Below are 21,495 nucleotides of genomic sequence, written 5' to 3'. Positions count from 1 at the left end.
ATAGGGCCTTATGGGCTAATAAATAATTTAACTGGGGGTGAGTGGCTTATTGTTGGAACGACAGGACATATCCATGTATTACATGGATAATTAGTAGTTGATTTAATTGTTCATCATTCAATGTCCAAAGGCTTTCAAAGCTAATTTAATGCAGCAATGTGTGAAAAAGTGGTTGGTCCTTTTGTATGTGTCCCAAAGTGAATTTAAAAATGCACCAATTCTTGAAATTCCACCCATGTATTGCAATGATCCAGTCAAAGTTAATATCTCAACCCAACCAAAATACTATGGCAGGACCTGAGAAAAGCTGAGCATTATGAAAAGGTCACAAAACATCAATGAACTAAAGTGACGTATCAAAATGGGCCAAATTTTCTTCTGAAAAAAGTCATACAAAAAAACCTACTTCTTCAAGTTATTGCTGGTATCAGAAAATTTACAATAAATATTTATACCTATACTTTATTAGAATGGACACTTCATGAAACACTGCATATTATGGCTATGGATGTAATGTGTTCGCCCCCCTGAGACTGCTTTCCTGAACTCCAATCTTATACATTAGTGCATATTAATGCAGAAGGGCCACTAGAAAATGACGTCATACAGTATCAAGTTATCACTTACGTGGTTAGATGTATATTCTATAATAGTATGATTTCACATCCCATAATAAAATCTAGATGAAGCACATCTGCTTCTTTTATCATGTTCCCATTTAATGTACTTTTCAAAGAGCTCATTTAAAAGGTCAAAACAGCTATAATAATGGAGTCACAATAAAAACTCACAAGAACTTAAAAATATGAACTGTTTTTTTTTATTCAAATATTGACTATTTTTATTCTGTGTACTGAAAAGTCAGTCTTTCAACCAAAATATTACATCTTTAAAACACTTCATAGCTGCAGTCGTTGTTGCAATGGCCTTTCTTGCATACGGCAATGAATGCCCCTGAGCATAAAAAATATATATACATAAGAAAACAAGGAACACAACTCTTATTTGATAACCTGGCTCATTTATCCACTTTCCATACTGACCTCTGGACTGAAATTTTATCAAGTTCAAGTCGTATGTAAGATATCATGGAGTTTATCAATTTTGCTGTGATTAAAAAAAAAAAAAAAGGTCATAGGCAGACCATGTATATCCTGGACCATATTTAGTCCAGTTTCTTGAAGACCCCCTCCCCCAGCTGTGTGATTTATGTCAAGAGGCTTTCCACCAGCCTCTACACCTGACACAGCATCTAATGTGTGAACATGTGGTCAGTGGGGGATATTTGTTAACCGGCAGCTTTTTGGTGGTAAAAAGTCACGGCACGGAACAATAACTCCTTAGTCTGTTGAGTACTCCAATGCTGCGCAAGGTCAAATTAATAAAACTGCGACTTTTTACGAAGTTGCAAGTCCTCTTAAGTCCCCCCTGTTGAATAAGTAATTTACACAACTTTTCACACAGCAAAGCCCCAAAGATGTCCCCCAATACCTCTATTCATGCAGCTGAGTAGCACATGCATGGAGCACATGCCTGAACCTTATCACTACATTCAGGTATCAACTGGATATCAACCCACCGACGTTTAAGTAATGCAAATCGTGGAAAGTGTTCATAGGAGAGTCTTTTCATTATTTTTATAAAATGATGCTTTATCAATATATAATGTCTGTGACATCAATTCTCTACCATTTTCAGTATATTTGCTTGCTGGCAGTAAATGTCAGTTTTGTCAAGTACAAACCATTACTAATTGATGTTAGCTTTAGGGGCAATCTACCAACAGGATCAAAGATTGTGAACCAAGCACACTTACATGTTGGTGTGTGCCCCCTCTGGCAGGAACTTATGCCCTTCATTTTTTTATTTAAAAAGTTATTTAGAAATGAGCGGGAAGGGCTCGAGGCTCCATTGCTGTTCATTGAGCCTGGAGCCCATGAGGCTCATTTGTATAATTTCTAAAACCTTTTTTGTAAATACAAGGGCATAAGAAACTAAAATAAGAGCAAATCCTGTCAGAGGGGGCACATACCAGTCTCACTTACAATAACTTGCATTAGACATAGGCAACATGGAGAATTATTGAACCTACTGCTTTCAGGAATGACAAGCAATGATTATGAAAACCATATTTCTCTAAATCCTTAAAAAATCTAAAACAAGAAGACTAAATGATATACATTATATGATATATAATTGGTCTCTGACAATTACTGTTACTCCTAGAACATTACTTCTCTAGACGTGAAAAGCCTCACAGATGTGGGTGAGGCATAGCTTGAAGGCAGTTTTATCAGAAGAGTTCTTTGAGTGCCATCATCATTTAAAATGTTCTGGCTATTAAGGTGGAAAAAGTTTTCTTCAGAGCTGTTCATGTCTATGAAAACATAAGACAAGACCATCCGGCCACGTAGTTCATTTACTGATGCCCACAGCAACAGGATTTTCCCATAGCAACAGAACAACCTGTAGAAATGACTGGATAACTCAATCACAATAGGTTATACTTGAGACAATATCATATGGTCTACATCTCATGCAGCCAAGCAGTGTAAGTAGGGGACTGGTAGGTTATAGATGAGACAGAGTTTAGGTGTAGGACTTTTCAACCTTAAAGGGCTTGTCTACTCTTATTATAAATGGGTTAGGGGAGGGGTTGATAAAAACCAACCACCTGATTGCTCCGCTGCAGTGGTAAATTAATAGCACATGACAGCTTTGTGTACAGACACCAACAGAGAGCAACGAAGACACAACCTGGGAGAAGGTGGACAAGTTGTTTAATGAGATTTAAAGGTCATCTGCCAGGATAAATATCAGGATAAAAGAAAAACTATGCAAATGAGCCTGAGGGGCTCCTGGCTCCATTAACACCTATGGAGCCTGGAGATCCCCAGGCTCATTTGCATTCAGTCCTTCATCCTGGTGGCCCTTTAAATAAAACCATAAAGACCAATGACAAATCTTTTCATTTAGTAGTAAAAGGGACAACTTTAGGATTAAAAAGACCCTGGTCAGTAACCCATTAAAAATGAACAGCAGAAAGACGAGTTGCATAGAATCTTGAAGCCAAAATTATACCTGACAATCACAGGTAGTGGAAGAACCGGAGAGACTCTGCTCAGTAAGATTCTCCTCCCCCTTCCCCCATGTTCCTGTATTTCCAGTTTATCGTTTTACAGTAAATCATTGTGTGTTGAAACAAGGAAAGTCAGAGCAGCAAAATACTACTCCAGTTCTCTTTTATGGCCACTCTTATAAAAACATTTAAAATAAATTAAAATCTCTTTTAAAATTTTAAATTAAAATCTCGTTTATCCTTTCCAAAATTAATGTAATAGGAGCAGAGAAGTAACTTAGATTAAGAGTCCGGGCTATAACTCAAATTAAAAACGTCCATGAGAGCAGATAGCCGGCATTCATGTGGATGACGCTTACACAACATAAATGGCAGATTCTCCCTTTTTCTATTGTAAAGGGGGTTCTTCCATAACAATCTGTACTGTGATAAAAGAGACAACCTTTAATATTATAATATTTATATTGGGAAATATCACTGTGTACATAAAAATACCTTTCATGACCATTTCACTCTAAGCTATTGAAATGTATAGTCTGACACCACCTAAGATGCTGTTTTGTGGTGTAATGTTCAGCTGTGAGAATGTGTATGTGATCTATGTATATAGAATACACACATAAGCCTTTATCAAGATAAAGGGGTGCGTGTTTAGGCATGAAGGAAGATTACCGCAAAAGTCACATTACACCACTTCATCACATGGTAAATGGCATTCCAGAGGTCAGTGACCTATAACACCTTATGATGTACAGCGGAGGTTACATTATCCAGTGTAAGTACGTACTGTGACCTCACTCACTCACAGTATAATTTAATGAAAAGGGACCATTTTGTAAATGGCAAAGTAACAGTACAGGTTACACAGAATAATACGCAGCTGGATGATCTCAAGTGCACATACTGACTACAAGGCACACAGACGTATTATTACTTTATAGCATTCTAGCACAATCCACTGTTATCATTTCAGGAAAAAGGTACAGTACAAAATGAGCCGCCAATGCTCCTCCTTATTCTCCTTCCTCCCTTTTTTTTTTTTTTTTTTTTTTAAATATGACTATTTTTGGGTTACAGCACAGAATATTGAATCTTAACATTCTGCAATCCAGTTGAAGGAAATGCATACATCAAAGCAAGGGGAGAAACTATAGGTGCAGATTTCATTATGTAAATATTAGTGCAAATCACTACTTCCACTGGTTCCTCTTTGTTAAGGCTTCACCCTGATGTGACAAGTAGTACCAACACATACACAGCAGAAAGTCAGCACTGCTGCTGCGGCTGTCAATTGCTTTCCCTGTTGAAAAAATATCTCACAGGGGGTCCTGGTAAGTCTTCATCTTCATCAGTCTCTGGGGCAAAAGACACCGTTAGGTCAACATATTTTCTTCCAGCTCCAGCCTTCACAAGCTTGTGCATTCTAGAGTAGGAAAAGAGGGGTCAATACACACTCCACGGCAGCTTAACATATGGACGCACACATTTTATTGGTAGCAAACTGAAGAATTTACTTCTAAATTTCAATACTTTCAAGATGTTGAAGTTCACGGATTATGTATAAAAAGTGCTGCCAGCGTATTCTAACTTAGGGGAAATTTGGCACCATTGGCTTGCTTAATGCACTAGCAAAACACTAATTCTAACACTTAGTCTAGATTCACACTGCCGTTGCCTGCCGTACCGTAGCACGGCGGGCACACAGCAGCGCGGGGAGAGGAGGAGGAGGTGAACGCTGCTCACCCCGCTCCTCTCCACAGGGATGTATGGTGCACGGCGCCATATGCCATGAACAGATAGGACATGTCCTATCTTTTCACGGGGCACAGAGCAGTATGGTGCCGCACGTGTGCCTCCCGTAGGGTGCCGTGTGACCATTGCCGTCTATGGGGGACGTATATTGGCCGTATATACATCCTCCTTATGGCAGTGTGAATGAGGCCTTAGGGGGAGATTCATCACCATCATGGGTTTTTTTTTTATTCGTATTAAATTTTTATTTATTTTTCAAACTATTTTTACATTTTTACAAACAGTGCTCTTTAGGAGCGTCTAGAAAACAAAAATAATCCAGCAATTACAACTGGGTTGAATCACCATCAGGTTTTGACAGTTTTCACACCTTCTGAAAACCTGCCCCTAAATTCTTCCTGTTCAAGGGGACCCTGCAGGGTAACTACATTGATTATCCAAATTTCCCCTCCTTCAACGTGTTAAGGAGATCGCACTGGTTTCGGACGCCATCTTGACTACTGTCCGCCATCTTAGATACAGCGGCCATGTTCCCTGACCATTGTCCAGTTAATGTCATGATTCAAACTTCATTTTATGTAACCTGTTTGCTGGCCTGTCAGCTAATACCCTTTGACATTTAATGAGAAGCCAGTCTGCCCTTGATGTTACATTATATTATGATTCTGGAGTCCACTTATCTCCTTCTCACGAAATTAGTCTAAACAATATCTGTGTACAAGGTCTCTGAGAACTGAGCACAATTAATTAATTGTTTTTCCCAGAATGTGCTGATGACCAATAGCTTTGCAGTATACTATTCACGCCCCTTTCAAGACTCTTCTGTCTGTGATATTATGCATTTTGGGAGATTAAACGAGAGAAGATCTTTACATACACTAAGAGACTGACGTGTCTTAGTTTTGTGTTGAAGTTCCTGGTACCAGGACAACCATGAAATGGTTAATTAGGACTCACCTTACAAAAGTCAAGAGGGCTGTTGGGGCCCTGCATAAAAAATCCTTATCAAACGGTATTGTTGTTCTCAAGATTCTAACACGAAAGCAGTGGCAAAGCAGGGAGCGATATGATGTTGACTAATCTGCTTTTAAAAAGTTCACTATCGCTGCTCTAGGAGAAATGCTTGCAATTCTTCGGTAAAAACGGAAAAAAATAAATTCTACAAGTTAACAAAGCCTAAAAAGCTTACTCCCAGCAGCACATTTTATGGTCTGTAACTAAGTGATGCAACTTATTACTTGGTACTTATTATTGCTTGTGAAAAACTTACGTAAGTTTCAGTCTTTTTGCATGACCAGGCATAACTGGGATGTACAACATTTTGACTCCTTGCACAACCATTGTTGGTTCTATACCATACTTCTCCTGTAATAAATAAGCAATTATGAAAAAAAATGGCAAATCACAGCTAGTTTACACACATAAAATCTTACATCTGACATGGTAGTCTTATAAAAGTATTCTCTATCACGAGTGAAATTGCAGGAAAGAGAAATGATCTCTAACATACATCGCAGTCATTTTAACTTGTTTTTCGAACTGAACCGTTTCTATGGAAACAAAAATAGTCTTTTTAAGTGAAAAGTTCAGAATCTGCTCATATAACCCTGCAATACTGCTTATCTTTGGAAAATGGAGGCAGCACCACATTGCTTGATGGTTAACTGCGCTATTTTCCCTTGCATTTGTTTAATGGTGCTGTGTGACCAGGGCACAATCAAGAAAAGTGACGCAGACCTATAGAAAGTCTACATCGTCTTTTGGACAATAAAATCCATAAAACAAAAATCCAAAAATAGGTTTTTAGAGTTTGTCCATAATCAGCAATGGGGTGAGCTCATGGCTTAACCCTAGGTAAAGTTCACAATTGCCCTCACATTTCAGGTTTCTGTTCCACCACGGGAAAGAAAGTCAGCATTGCTGGATTACTTACATAATGCAAGCAATTACCGTATATACTCGTGTATAAGCCGAGTTTTTCAGCACAAAAAATGTGCTGAAAAACGTCCCCTCGGCTTATACACGAGTCATACAAAATCTTTAAAAAATAATAAACTTATATACTCACCCTCCGGTGGCCCCGACCTGCAGCGCTGCTCCCCTGATGTCCGCGCGGGTCCTCTTCTGGCTTCGGCGCCTGTCTTCTGTCTTCACTAACTTCGTGCCGGGCGCCGCCATGTTTTTCCACCAGGCGGCACCTAGTATGACGTCAGCAGCGGCGCGTCATACTAGGCGCCGTCCAGGGGAGAATAATGGCGGCGCCCGGCATGAAGTTAGTGAAGACAGAAGACGGGCGCCGAAGCCAGAAGAGGACCCGCGCGGACATCAGGGGAGCAGCGCTGCAGGTCGGGGCCACCGGAGGGCGAGTATATAAGTTTATTATTTTCTTTTAATGCTGGGCTGGCTGTATACTACTGGGGGCATTTCCCACCCTCGGCTTATACTCGAGTCAATAGGTTTTCCCAGTTTTTGATGGTAAAATTAGGGGTCTCGGCTTATACTCGAGTATATACGGTACTTACTTTGACAGCATTGATGAAATCCAGTAGCGTAAAGTCTTCCCTGCCATGGATCGTCCATCTGTCCCAAATAGTAAAGGAAATGCCATTTCTGCAAGGTAGAAAACAAAAACAATTTTTTAATTGAAAAACAAAAACGAAAAGACACAACTAAAACAGCATTTAATCCACCTAAAATTCCAAAAAAATAAAAGTTCCCCTTAGGTCCTGTACTAGACACAATGGTCCAGTAATACCTCCCAAAGCCCCTAAATTACTTGGAATGGTTTCATTTAATAAAAAGGCATGCATATAGTCATCTCAAGTCTGACAGTTGCCATATCTATGTATCAAATGAGGTCTTGCACCTGCTAGGACTGTAGTGATTATTTAACAAGACTTCATTATTTGGAAAGGCAAGCAAACTGAAGTGCATAGTGCTGCAGCTCAGTGCCGTTCATTCACAAAGGACTGAACTGCAACCGGACCATCTGACAGATGGATAGAACTTCAATGGCCTGTGAAATAGAAGCAGATTCTGATGATTTATGCTAAAAAGAGGTCAATATTTAGATAATGGAAGTGTCCCTTCATAATATTGTATGGGGGTTCAGTATGACAAGACGTCAACACCAAGACGTCTGGTTCAAGCCTGACACACAATGTAGATGCAACACAACTTACACCAAAGCCGCATACTGTACATCCATGCTATAATTTAGAACAATTGTGTCATACTTGAAGAAGGTCTGTTAACAATGAATTTTAGAATTGTTCTCCCCTATCATAAAAGATTTTAAGGTTGGTTTTGGTTCAGTGATTGCTTGAAACAGAAAAACAACATTTAAAGTAAAATCGAGAAAAAAAACATGAAGCCGACTTGACTTCTTCACCTTACCTAATCTTGGTTCTTTTGACTTCTGCGGCCTCAGTGAATACAATAATTGGGATTGCCAGATTGAAGAAACAGTTCTTGTAAGATTCAAATGGATGTCGTCCTACAAGTTTTATCAACTCCAATGCAACCTGGAAAAGAACAAAAACTCTAACATCAACTCCGCCACTATTGTTTACAGGCTGTGGCTGGTAATGTGGTTCATTCTTCTTCTTTTTTGGCCTGAGCTTTAGAAATCTGCTCATTTATGTGACTGAATGGCCCAAAGCAGTTACGGTACTGTGCAAATCTGAAGCTTCCAGTGGTCAACAGAAATATTAACATAGTCATCAATAATATGATGGGTGGGGGGGTCTGACACCCCCCACCCGTGTTACCAGCTGTTCCTTATCATGCACAAGACTATCACATTTATCATGAACTTCTAGATAAGAAAGCTTACTAGGATTAGAAATAATGGACATGTTTATCAATAAGAACACTGAAAAAGGATAGAAAAGTAAAATGATTTGTGTAATACTAACTAGGCCTAGGGGCGTCGCTAGGTCAAAAGATCCGGGGCCCGTGCCCCGAATGTCCTAGATCAGTGGGACACTCGTCCCGCTGTCCAGACATATTTCCCTACTCTCATCGCTATCTACGTGCTCAGGACGTAGATAGCGATGAGCACTGTAGTGGGGAAGGAGTCGCCGGCTCCGTTCTCCACTACAGAGAGCAGGAGACGCGATCACACAACGTCTCCTGCTGCAAGCAGCTCACTACAGCGCCGGGAGCAGGAGACGCCGGGTGATGACATCACCGCTCGTGTCTGACAGTGAACAGGGAGAAGCCAGAGGAAGAGCTAGAGGGGAGCAGTGTTTTTTTTTTTAATTATGAGTGGGTGGGGGGGCACATTGAGGGGAATTGGCATGGGGAACATTACAAGGGGCTGTGAATAAATGGGGGGGGGCGGCTTGGGGAACCATACTGGGGGTTGTGAAGACTTTGTGGGCTTTGGGGACATTACTGAGGGCTTTGGGGACATTACTGAAGGATTTGGGGAACATTACAGGCTGCTGTGAAGACATTGGCAGAGCTGTGGGGGACATTACAGGCGACCTTAGGAATACTACTGGGGGCTGTGGGGACACTATTGGGGCTCTGGGGGTCATTACATGGGGGCTCTGGGGGTCATTACATGGGGGCTCTGGGGGTCATTACATGGGGGCTCTGGGGGTCATTACATGGGGGCTCTGAGGACATCCGGGGGGCTCTGAGGACATCCGGGGGGCTCTGAGGACATCCGGGGGGCTCTGAGGACATCCGGGGGGCTCTGAGGACATCCGGGGGGCTCTGAGGACATTATTGGGATCTGTGAATGGACGTTACAGGGAGCTCTGGGACATTACAGAGGTCTCTGGGGAACTTCTCAATGGGGACATTACTGAACTCTAGTGGGACTTTGCTTACTGTATGTATTTTTATGTGAGGGGATTTTATGTGGGCACTATTAGGGATGGCATCACTTAGTTTAGGGTCACATTCTTACTTGTTAGTTCAAGAGCGAACATTATTAGGTGAGTGTCACAATAAGGGGATAATATAATGTAAATTATGGAGCAGGGGCAGTAATTGTCAGCTTAATTATAAAGTGTGGGGGCCACAATGGGAACCATGTATTGTGAGTAAACCTGTGTGTGTGTGTGTGTGTGTGTGTGTGTGTGTGTGTGTGTGTGTGTGTGTGTGTGTGTGTGTGTGTGTGTGTGTGTGTGTGTGTGTGTGTGTGTGTGTGTGTGTGTGTGTGTGTGTGTGTGTGTGTGTATGTATGTATGTATGTATGTATGTGTGTGTATATATATATATATATTTATATATTTTATGGCTTGTACAAAATGTTTTACTAGGAAGCGTTTATTGTTTCTGTGTTAACAGTATTTTAAGGAGGACTCTGTCTCTATTAGGCCCCTTTCACAGCGGCTAGCATACGGTCACCATAGGAGTACATTGTGCACAGTACGGTGTGTCGTGTGTCACCTTGCCATTTCGCCGTAAGAACGGCCCTGCTGCAGGGCTTCTTATAGAGATGGGAGGGGGGAGGAGAGCTCACCCCTCAACCTCCCCAACCATAGCATGTGTCCGTGTGAATGGGGCCTTACAGTAAAGGAGAGGGAGTGTTAGGGGTAGTAGCAGGATAACAATGTTAGGGGACCAAGATGTAGGAACAATAAAGAACATGAGATGTCTGTGTGGTGATCAACACAGGGAGGACATGTGGCTGAAGAAAAGACGTGGTGATGCCAGGACCTAATGGAGAAGATAGAGGGCACATCACCTGCAGTCACTGGATGTAACAAGTAGGGATTTCTCCAGTGTTTTCTGTAGCTTGTATATACAGGAGTGGGCATTACTGAAATTGTGATACATATGCATTAGGGCCCGTGCCCCGGATCTTTTACCACCCTAGGCCTATACTCTATATACATGCCTCACAGGTAAAATTCCTGCTGGATAAAAAAGGTTTACCTTTTATTCCGTGTTGTAATAAAAGTAATTTATAAACACAAGTGCAGTGCTCTCTTGTGAGCTTTAAGAACACAATTCTATGTCAGGATAATGTGTATGTAGTGTTCATACAACACTGTACACTTTACAGAGAGAACATAAACACAGGGATGAACATTTCGGACATAGGTTGAGGTCAGTTATAATTCACGTTTACTTGAAGGCATTTGTGTACATGGAGTTACTGTTTTGTGATTTTGCTAAATGTCAAATACTATTCCATAAACAGTCCATCATCCTATAGGGGCTATTCCAGGTTTTCCCTGAGGTCCTAAAGCTGTATACAAATGACCTGTGACATGTCCAATGAAGCATTAGCATATTCAAGCTGTCCACCTTATTCATGAGTGGGAGGCACAGCCACACCCCCAGTGCATGACTGACTGGTGCTGGTGGCCACACCCCCTGCAGCCTGTGTGTGCATGTGTGTGTGTGTATAGGAGAGATACAGCAGCTCCAGGCAGCCATGTTACAGCAGAACATGTCAGATTCATGTGTAGCTGATGTCTGTGTCTCTCACCTGTATATTAGGAGGATGCAGCAAGTCAGCAGATGCAGCACACACACTAGCAATACTTTACTTTACACACAGACATGAGCAGGGGGAGGAGTAACAGGGGTGACATCACTGCCTCTGACCATGTGACCAGCCTCATTTACATGATAAAAAATAGATGATTTTACAATGATTAATGTATGAATTGACTAGATAAAGGCTGTGATGGATCCTTGTGAGCTGCTCCAACAGGTAGTAGTGACAAGACTAGTGACAGACCTGATGACAGGTGTCCTTTAAATAATTGCATATAAAAAAACACATTCCCAATGATAACACTAACCAGGCCTGACACAGCTGCCGTAGCGGTAGCTATAGCTGGAATAATCTTCCCTGCAATGCGCTTGGTCTTCAGTCTGTCCGCTGGTTCAATGCTATACATCTTTGCTCTCAAATTAGAAGCTGCTGTGATGAAGTTGATATGTTCATTGCTGTCATCATCTTTCTCAAACGATAGCATCTTCATTTGAAGTTCCTCTACAAAGGCAAAGACACTTTATAAGTAAAACGATGACTAATCCAATCTACAAGTAAAAAGTCTGCTGTGCATATCTATTCACCCCCTGCATACCCATAATTACATCTAGGATGTCTAGAGATTACATCTGAATGTAAGTTGTTCTCAGTATAACTACATCTGCTTTGTGAAGATCTCAGAGGTTGGTTAGAGAACATTAGTGAGTCAACAGCATCATGAACACCAAGGGAACACCTGGAAATAAAGTGTGGCAAAGTGTATTACAGCGTTAAGTTTTGAAAAACTAGACAAAGCTTACAACGTCTCACAGCGCTTAGGAGTATGGTATAGCCGCTATCCTACCAAGACATAGCCATCCACCTAAGCGGACAGTCCAGACAAGGTGAGCACTAACAAGAGTAGCAGCCAAGAGGCCCAAGGTCACTCTGGAGGAGCTGCAGAATATCCATAGCTCAGGTGGGAGAATCTGTTCGCTACTACTTCTTGTGAGCCGCACAAATCTCGCCTTTATGGAAGAGTGACAAGAATTAGGCCATTTTTGGAAAAAAACCAAAAGAAGTCACATTTATAGTTTGCAAAAAGCTGTGTTTGAGACACAACATGCATAAAGATGAAGGTGGTCTGATCAGATCAAAGTTGGTGACAACACTGAATGTGGAATCTGGTCAGCATTGATCAGGAAGATGGACGGAGCTAAATAAAGGGAAATCCTGGAGGAAAACCTGTTAGAGAGTGCAAAAAACTTAACACTGGGGTATAGGTTCATCTTCCAGGAAGACAAGAACTATAAACATACAGTCACAACTACAATGGAATATTAAAGCATATCCCTGTGTTATAATGGTCCATTCAAAACCCAGACCCAAATCTCATTGAGAATTTGTGGCTTGAATTGAAAAATGCTGTTCACAAACGTTCTCCAACCGATCTGACTGAGCTACAGCTAACCTGCAAAGAAGCATTGGCAAACATTTTAGCTATTACTGAATATAAAGGTGGTCAAACTAATTATTGACCCAGGGGGCCGAACACATATAAATGCCACAACTTCAGTTTCCAAATCTAGAGAAGCACAAATCATATTCACTTATAACATAAAATATCAAAATACATTAACAGCATAACTATGAAGCAATTTTTAAATGATAATATTAAACTTTGGAATACATATACCAGTGATGGCGAACCTTTTAGAGACCGAGTGCCCAAACGACAATGAGTACCCACTTCTTTATTGCAAAGTGCCAACATGGCAATTTAAGTAGTAACTTATAGCTCCCTTCTCTGTGAGAGCTTTCAATCGGATCAGTGTCCTGATGACACTGATACAGTAGAAAGAAATTCTGTGGATCATTTTAACTTTCCTCCAGGGTCCCCTGATGAATAAGAAACACAGGACCTGGATTCGTAGCTCTAAAGGTCACCCAGCTGTGTCCACACCATCTCTCTCCTCCAGTCGTCTCAGGTCCAGGGTGTGTTTGAAAATAGAACCGAGCACGGAACGTCCTGGGTTTCCTTGGACTGCAGGAGGAGGCCTTGAGTCCTGTCTAGCAAACTCTGGGATAGGGTGACAGCCAGGGTGCCCACAGAGATTGCTCTGAGTGCCACCTCTGGCACCCGTGCCATAGGTCCGCCACCACTGACATATACTATTAAGTAAAAATGTCTGTGCTCACTACAGGAGAAAGAAAGAGCAAAGAAAAAGGCAGCCATTTTGTAGCTTAAAGCTCACCCCCATTTTTTGTATTCTGACTTGTGTCGCTTATAATTTTTGAACACTTTTACTTATAAGAAATGTCGAGGGAGGGGACAGAAGGACTTGGATTCTCTTATCTTTAGTTCCTGCCATTTACTTTCCTTATGTGGTCAGCTGCTACTGGGCCCTGGGATAAGGGGAATGCCTGAAAGCGAGGTTATACATACGAGTCTTATTTTTAGTCCATAAATGTCCGAGGAGTTGGAACCAGGCACATAAACTATAACAATTAATATAAATTCGCTGCAAAAATCCATATAGCTGTAAATGGGAATTCTCCTAAAGGTTGGATTGACATTTGTCTGTGATCAGTCCGTGGTAATGGACTGTGAAAAGTGGCGTGCATAATACTGATATAGAATGAACGGAGTTCTTGTTTCCCCAATATGTGAAAGAGCCGACAAAATACAGACAAAAGGCCAGGGGCAGCACCCCGTAACCTGGAAGGGTCAATAAACCAATCAGGAGGCATAAAGATTTTTCATTTAATAATGAGATATACTCAATTACAGAACTAACCCTGTGTGGTCTGGCCCTCCTCAATGACTCCTTCTAACTGCATGACAGCAAGCCTCTCGTCTTCACTGCTCACTGGGATTTGGTCAGGCTTCTTTGCATTCTCATCTGTTTCGACTATCTAATATAGGATAAAAAATGAACAAACTGAATAATTAAAACAACATGTATTTTTCACATACAATGAACATTTTGAAAGTGACCACCATTATCTCTATTGCCAGATAAATAATAATACATAGTTATGGAACCTAACCTAATTTGTTAAAAACTCTTTTTTAGTAATATTTAAATTGACTGCAGAGGCTACTGGGGAGTGGAGTAGCCTTAGCTCCCAGTGCCTGACCAGGCTAGTACACGCCCCAGTAGCCTCTGCAGTTAATTTACATATTACTAAAATAAAGTTTTTTTTATCAAGTTAGATTAGGTTTAAGGATTACTAAATTACAGGTAAGGGCAGAGGCAGACAGGAGGAATCACATCTACTTCTGATAGTAGATACCTCATGGTAGGTTTCCTTTAATTTAAAGCCAACGCTAAGCTTCATGAGGAGAGAATGAGACAAACCATAGAACATGTTTTTCTTTATATGTAATGGGTGCCAACCTCTCCTCTAACATATGGTGTTTGGAGAAAGAGGGATCACTTCAATGGACATTCCTCTTATTTTCAGGGGCAGTAAGCAGACAGCAGAGGAGTGACAGCGATTCACTGCCCTTTCCCTTTTCAGAACACATGTACCCCTGCTTGAGTAGGCATGTTTACAGGGGGTTGGCAGGAATAAATGTCAAATGTTTGTTCAAACAACATCTACTGAAGGTGTACTGGCACTATTAGTTGTTGTATTAAAGTGGGTTCCTAAATCCATGGAAACATTTTATACTCCTACCTTGTTTGATGGTGTAAATTCTTTAATCTTCACCCCTGAAATGGTTTCCTTTATCATCTCCAATGACAGATCCTGTAGGGAAATAAACAGTTAATACCCTATTTAACTGGTCTTTGCAGTCCCTTGTATTGGTCACTCAAGAATCAAAACAGTGGGAAGAAACAGAGCTTAAGAAACCATCTGACCCACCGCACCTACACTATACCACATGGTATAGATCCTTCAGTTTAACATATAAAGGAGTTTTGGAATATGGTGGAATAGCAACAACATCCTGAATTTGATGACCTATGGTCTGAGGTAAACACTGAAGGACATAGAGGCAGATTGGACACCACTGAACTCTCAAAACGCACTACGTATTGTAACATTTCAGCACTAAGGAGATTTTGTTCTATACACAATTGGGTCATTTACATATGTGGGAACTGTGACGACTCAAAATAGTTACACAGAGTTGTGGAAATATTACAAGGGTTTGCCAAACATTCAAGAAAAACAAGTTTGTCTGTAGAAACATGCCATCACGTACGCCACTTATTCACATATTTCAGAGCTTTACAGGAATAATATTTGGGTGTTTTAAAAAGGAATTCCAATGTAAATGTGGGGGAATGAAAAGTGTAAAAGTGACGACACTGCTGAACATACACCGTACAGCAGTAACATGGTGGTAGCAGTAATGACGTTATTTAAAAAGGGCACACTACGATCAATAATACAGTTATGAAAGAAATAAAAGCGGTGCTTTTTTTTTTCTTCCAATAAATAATCTTTTAGCAAATCTACCAACAAAAACCAACATGATAAACCAAGGGCACTTGCTCACAGATCCAGCCGCCATAATCTATGTTGGGTATGAAGATCACAAGTTAAGAAATGCTGGTTTCCATACAGTACTTTACCTTTTCAGTGAAGTTGAGGCTGTAAACTTCTGCATATAGTTTGGCCGCACTGAGAATAAAGCTGAAATGCCTAGGGAAGTGATTGATACTAGATCAGAACATTCTGTGCATAATAATACCTCTGTTAAAGTTGTCAAAATGACAAAGCTTGTATTCTTCTACCAAAACAAATCTGGCAACTTTACATTAATTTGGTCATGGAAGCAGAGGCATGACCATTTCTTCAGTGTCAAGCTATTCCGGTACCTGGAATATAAAGTTAGAGGGGCCTGGCTACTGTATATTATGCCGCTCCACACCATAATCAATAAGGTAGGTCTGGTCTGGTGTGATGTGATGTTCCCAAGTGAAGACCTCTATGTGGAGTTGTCAAAATGGTCTCCAGTTAAATCTCTGTCTAGTATGGTGTCCACGACTCCTTGCTGAAAAGGACAGACCGCCATCCCAGCCTCCACAGCACTACTCCAGGATACACTTGTGAGGGCATGAGGAAAATAACCCCTGTAGGCGGTAAAATCATATGCCAATGTTATTCCTACTAATGGTTTGTACCATGGATATTCTTCCCTTTTACATCCAACAGATTCACAACTGATTTCAGATCAGTCAAAAGACTAATTCATCCTCTTAAAAAGAGAACCTTTAAGCACCACCACAAATCTCAAAAGTTGTCCCACAACACTTTCCAGAGCAGTTTGTCTGCCTGTGTACCGAAACAGGACACTAAAACCAAATATGGATATAAATGAAAAGTGATGCACCAGACCAGACTACCTTCGTCTACTGTTCCATCTTTGATGTTTCTGTGCCCATTGTAAGAAATATGCAAATTATGATAAGAAAAATTTCAAGGTACATCTTACACTGGAGTCACTGCATATACAAGTATAAGTGGAGGTACCCAATTTTAACACAAAAAAAACTATTGACTCTAGTACAAGAGCAGAGTGGGAATTGTATTGGTCACAGCCTTCCCCCAGTATATAGCCAGCCAGCCTGCCCCCCCCCAGTATATAGCCAGCCAGCCCTGGCTCCCAGTATAGAGCCAGCCAGCCTGCCCCAGTTTATACCCAGCAAGCCCTGGCTCCCAGTATATAGCCAGCCAACTTGCCCTCCCCCAAGTATATAGCCAGCCAAGCCCTGGCTTCCAGCCTGCCCCCCCCAGTATATATAGCCAGCCAGCCTGCCCCCCCAAGCATATAGCCAGCCAGCCCCCAATAAATAGCCAGCTAGCCCGTCGATGCCCCCAGTACATGGCCAGCCAGCCACCTGTCCCCCAGTGTATAGCCAGCCAGCCTGCTCATGCCCCCCAGTACATAGCCAGCCAGTCCTCTGCCTCCCAGCATATAGCTGGCCAGCTCATGCCCATCAGTAATTTTGACTATGTATTGGTGCAAATCAAGTTATTGTAGCCTGTGTACTTCAGGATTATCCAACTCCAGATAATGTTAAACATAATCCAAGCACTACAAATTTTCTAATTGCATATCAGAGTGCTTGGTTTATATTTTACATGCCCCCCAGTATATAGCCAGCCCCATGCCCCTCAGTATATAGCCAGCCCCATAGTATATAGCCAGCCCCAAGCCCCATAGAATATAGCCAGCCCCATGCCCCATAGTATATAGCCAGCCCCATAGTATATAGCCAGCCTGCCTCTTTTTGATTGCTGTGGGTGGCTGTGATGGTCGCGGAAACCTCGGATGACCTCAGCCGCTTGCTGATATCATAGCGTTTGTTCTGCTGTCAAGCAAGAACCACTAATGGGTGAATGCAGTATGATGTCAGTAAGCAGCTGACATCAGTGTGTCTGTGACCAGCAAGCAATGACCTTGGATTTTTTTTTTCAGCACATGTTTTGTCCTGAAAACCTCACTTATACTATAGTATAGTATACCATGGCAGATATCAGATATAAAATAGAACCAGGTTGAGCACTATATGTGCACTTTAAACTAAATAAACCAGATAAATACTTACAATGGATTCTCTATATCAAATTCTATTGGAGTAGGTGGTCGCTTTGGAGACTGCCAAAATAAACCTAAAAAGAAAATTGACCTTTATACATGCAATGTAACTAGTCTGCATTTTTTTCCATCGGTTTCATCCAATTTTTCTCTTGATAAGACAAGTTTTTGTTTTTCATTTATTTTCATAAAAAGAAAAAAGCTGCACTTATTTCAAGATTCAGGGAGACGAAGCTGGTCAATAGACCTGGGAACGACACCTGTTGGAAATGACAGGGTCTCCTATAAGAAGGCCCACATTTGCTTCAGAAGTAGAGCCCAGTTGGGGGACAACTTAAGCGCTCGAAATGCAAGTAAGCAAGTGTAAATCTTTCAGCTATGGGAATGTATTTTTTGACTGGTGATTACAAACATTCATGTCAACATGAAAATTTAAAGAAAAACAAAAGTGTTTTATTTATTAGCTGGTACTTACTGCCATCTTTTAATCGGGTGTCAAGAGGAAATGAATGCAGTAACTGCTGAGCCTATAAAAACAAAAAGAATACATTTGGGGTAAAACTCAAGCACACCCAAAATGTACATATGTACAAAGAAGCAGAACTATGACTCATTCAAATAAGAATACCAATATGAAAATTTGCAGCAAATGAGGATTTAAAGGTTTCACAAAATTTTTTTTTCAACAAGTCTCCATGTTAACCTTCCATAATGGCATGGAAACATTTTTAAAAAGCATCAAAAATACCCAAAACATAGATTTAGGTAGTTCAGTAAATTTAAATTGATAACTGGCCCCATCCTTGTAAATTAGGAGCGGCACTACACAGTATGATAACCAGCAGTGTAGGGACACTACGCTATCAGGTACCACTCAGTTTACATTTCTGTTATGAATTTTTCTATGGAATAACAAACTTAAAAAATATATATATGTTCTAAATATACAATGAATAACAATTATTTAGTACTAAATATTAAATGTGGTATAGAGTATAAAGTGGAGATTTATTGTTTGGAGAGTGATGCCCTCCTGGATACATCCCTCTTGATGTATTTGCGGGCTGGGCTGCACAGTGTTTATTTCTATACCGGATCCTACCTAGCATACAAATAATGCACATCAAGGAGCAAGGCTGGAGCACTCTGTGTCGGCTCTCTTCCATGCCGCAACTCTCCCTGGTGGATCGCACAGTTTTCTGGCATAGAAGACCTGATAAATCTCCCCTTACAAGTGTACATAATCTTTACACAGAACACATTTAGCTAAAGATCTAAATAGGGTACTATGCCTGCAGCAAGGAAACTGATTTTTTTTTCTACAAATAGTGTATCTTCTGACAAATAACTAGGTTGTCTCTACCATAGGCAGTGCTAAATATGAAAACTACAAAACTCTCAAATGTGCTGGGCACATACAATATTGGTAATGCGCATAATAATAAACAACAGCAACAACTCTCATCCCCATATGGTGGACAGTCCAGGTTACTGCAGGTCAGCTGCCATATACTTAAAGCAAATCTACAACCAGGATCAAGCATTATAAATCAAGCACACTTGCATGCTGGTGTGTGCCCCATCTGGCAGGTTCCACTGTGTTTTAGGATCTTCTGTCCTTGTTTTTATAAAAAATTATGCACATTAGCATGAGCGTCTCTGGACGCCACAACTGCTAATTGAGCTCAGAGCCCCTTAGGCTTATTTGCATAATTTTTAATGCCCTTTTTCACAAAAACAAGGGCATAGAACTAAAAGAAGAGCAGATCCTGGTGGTAGATTTCCTTTAAATAGGAGTTAGGCTGCAGTGTATGTGGGGTGCTGAGTGTCTCCCACAGATGAGATATTTAGGGCCTATTTGATGGATGTGTTATAAATATTTTTAGCCTGGAACATCCTTTTAAGGTTTTACTGACCTTGTGATTGAAATACTTTTCAAACTTCAGTCTTGCCAGTTCCACGCATTGCGACCAGCATCTGGGTTTTCTACTTAGTAGTTTAACAACATGGAAGCAGCCTTCTAAGCTTTCACAAGATTTTATTTTCTGAGAAGAAAGGGGACAATGACACAAAGATTATTATGAACTAAAACTCAGTTTTTGAGTTTGCTGTAAGTACATACCACCGTCTTCCTATATTGTATTTTTGTAACAAGCACACCATGCCACTAAAACAGTGTTTTACAAAATTACCAAATTTTATCAATTTAAAACCTTTATTTTGCAAATAAATATTAATCATAATTAGAAATTCAGTAAGAAGTGTACAGGCCTTTGCTTTGAATGACTTCCGCATATCTGCGGCTACAGGACATTACTAGTCCTGCACACTGCTCTGGGGGGATTTCGGTCCACCCTTCTTTTAGTCTCTTCCACAGTTCTGTGACTGTTACAGCTTTCTTGGCCATTACTTTGTTACCAAGAAGATTACAGAGGTTTTCTGTTGGGTTTAGATCACGAATCTGGACCGGCTATTCATTGTTTCAATGTTTTTTTTTTTTTCACGGAACTGCTTTACCCGTTTTGCTATGTGACAGCTGGCATTGTCCAGCATGAGTGAAGAGTGCAAGGAAGTAACCACTTGTTGAAGGTGGTTCTGATACACACTTGCATTTGCTCTGACATCTAGCTGTATGATGTGATCTAATAAAACATAACTTTTAATAAGTCGCATAAAAATGGATAATTAATCCTAAAGTCCAATTAAGATAAAAAGCTGAATGACGCCACACAGCCAAAGACATATATAATCTCTTGAAAAAATATACCAATGAGCAAGTGTGCCAAATAACAAGTAGTGTAAATGGCCTATATAGGTATATACAGGTATATAGGCTTTTTATCTTAATTGGACTGTAGGATTAATAATCCATTTTTATGCGACTTATTAAAAGTTATGTTTTATTAGATCACATGTGCTGCTTTGTATAATTCAAATTAATGTGACTGAGTACTGGTCAAAATTTGGTATTGTTATATTGATAGCTCTAGTCTCCATACTTTACAGTACCATTAGGACTTTACCTAACTCTGCATCATTGGTTATAGTGATGGTGTCCGGATTGACCATTTGCTTGTATATCTAGCTGTATGATGGGTTCAACTCCTGTTGCTGAATACATTACCCAAACCATGACACTTCCTCCACCACCTTTCACTGACATCTTTAAACACTTTGGGTTTCATCTTTCCCTAGTTTGCCAACAAACATAATGTTTCACATCAATATCAATCTCCTTAAAATAAACCGTGGACCACTTCCCCTCAGCCCAGACAGAATGCTCCTCCTTAAAGGTATGTCCATCCTTTTGATTCTTTCTGCCAATGAGATTTTTGGACACTGCAGAGTGGGCTTTCAGTAAAAATGCTCTTAAACGTGAAGACACTGTATGACGAGACAGATCTTTACCCTTTTCAGAGCTTAATAAGTGAAAAACTCCAGCTGCAGTGTTGAAATGACTACCTATGGAGATTCTCTGCATTATCCTGTCCTCACTTGCATTTGTCTTTTTAGGGCATCCTGCATTTTTGAGGAATTAGAATGTGTGACGTAAAGATGCAATATTCCAGAATTCACAGACTTGGAAAAAACTATTTCTCTTGCCATCGGTGATACGGTCACCCCTCCGGCCTTCATCTGGGAAACTGCTTTCAGGAGGGT

General features: G+C 40.7%; 1 protein-coding gene across 2 annotated transcripts in view; it reads right to left on the bottom strand.

Annotated features, from left to right (window-relative positions):
• UBA6 (ubiquitin like modifier activating enzyme 6) overlaps positions 1-21,495 on the bottom strand; it is a 48,487-nt gene continuing 26,992 nt past the window's right edge. For both annotated transcript variants that reach the window (XM_072114985.1, XM_072114994.1), the window contains exons 23-33: positions 19,752-19,880; positions 18,311-18,362; positions 17,846-17,909; positions 15,866-15,935; positions 14,961-15,032; positions 14,075-14,192; positions 11,605-11,798; positions 8,228-8,355; positions 7,354-7,441; positions 6,102-6,196; positions 1-4,502 (exon numbers count right to left, since the gene is read on the bottom strand). In XM_072114985.1, coding sequence (XP_071971086.1) covers positions 4,367-4,502; positions 6,102-6,196; positions 7,354-7,441; positions 8,228-8,355; positions 11,605-11,798; positions 14,075-14,192; positions 14,961-15,032; positions 15,866-15,935; positions 17,846-17,909; positions 18,311-18,362; positions 19,752-19,880 — 1,146 coding nt within the window. In that variant the 3' untranslated portion in view covers positions 1-4,366. The remainder of the gene's footprint in view (positions 4,503-6,101; positions 6,197-7,353; positions 7,442-8,227; positions 8,356-11,604; positions 11,799-14,074; positions 14,193-14,960; positions 15,033-15,865; positions 15,936-17,845; positions 17,910-18,310; positions 18,363-19,751; positions 19,881-21,495) is intronic.

This window comes from Engystomops pustulosus, chromosome 1 (genome assembly GCF_040894005.1).
Source record: "Engystomops pustulosus chromosome 1, aEngPut4.maternal, whole genome shotgun sequence".
Taxonomy (NCBI): Eukaryota; Metazoa; Chordata; class Amphibia; order Anura; family Leptodactylidae; genus Engystomops; species Engystomops pustulosus.
The sequence above is the reverse complement of the archived record's forward strand: the minus strand, read 5'-3'. Positions and strand labels throughout refer to the sequence as shown.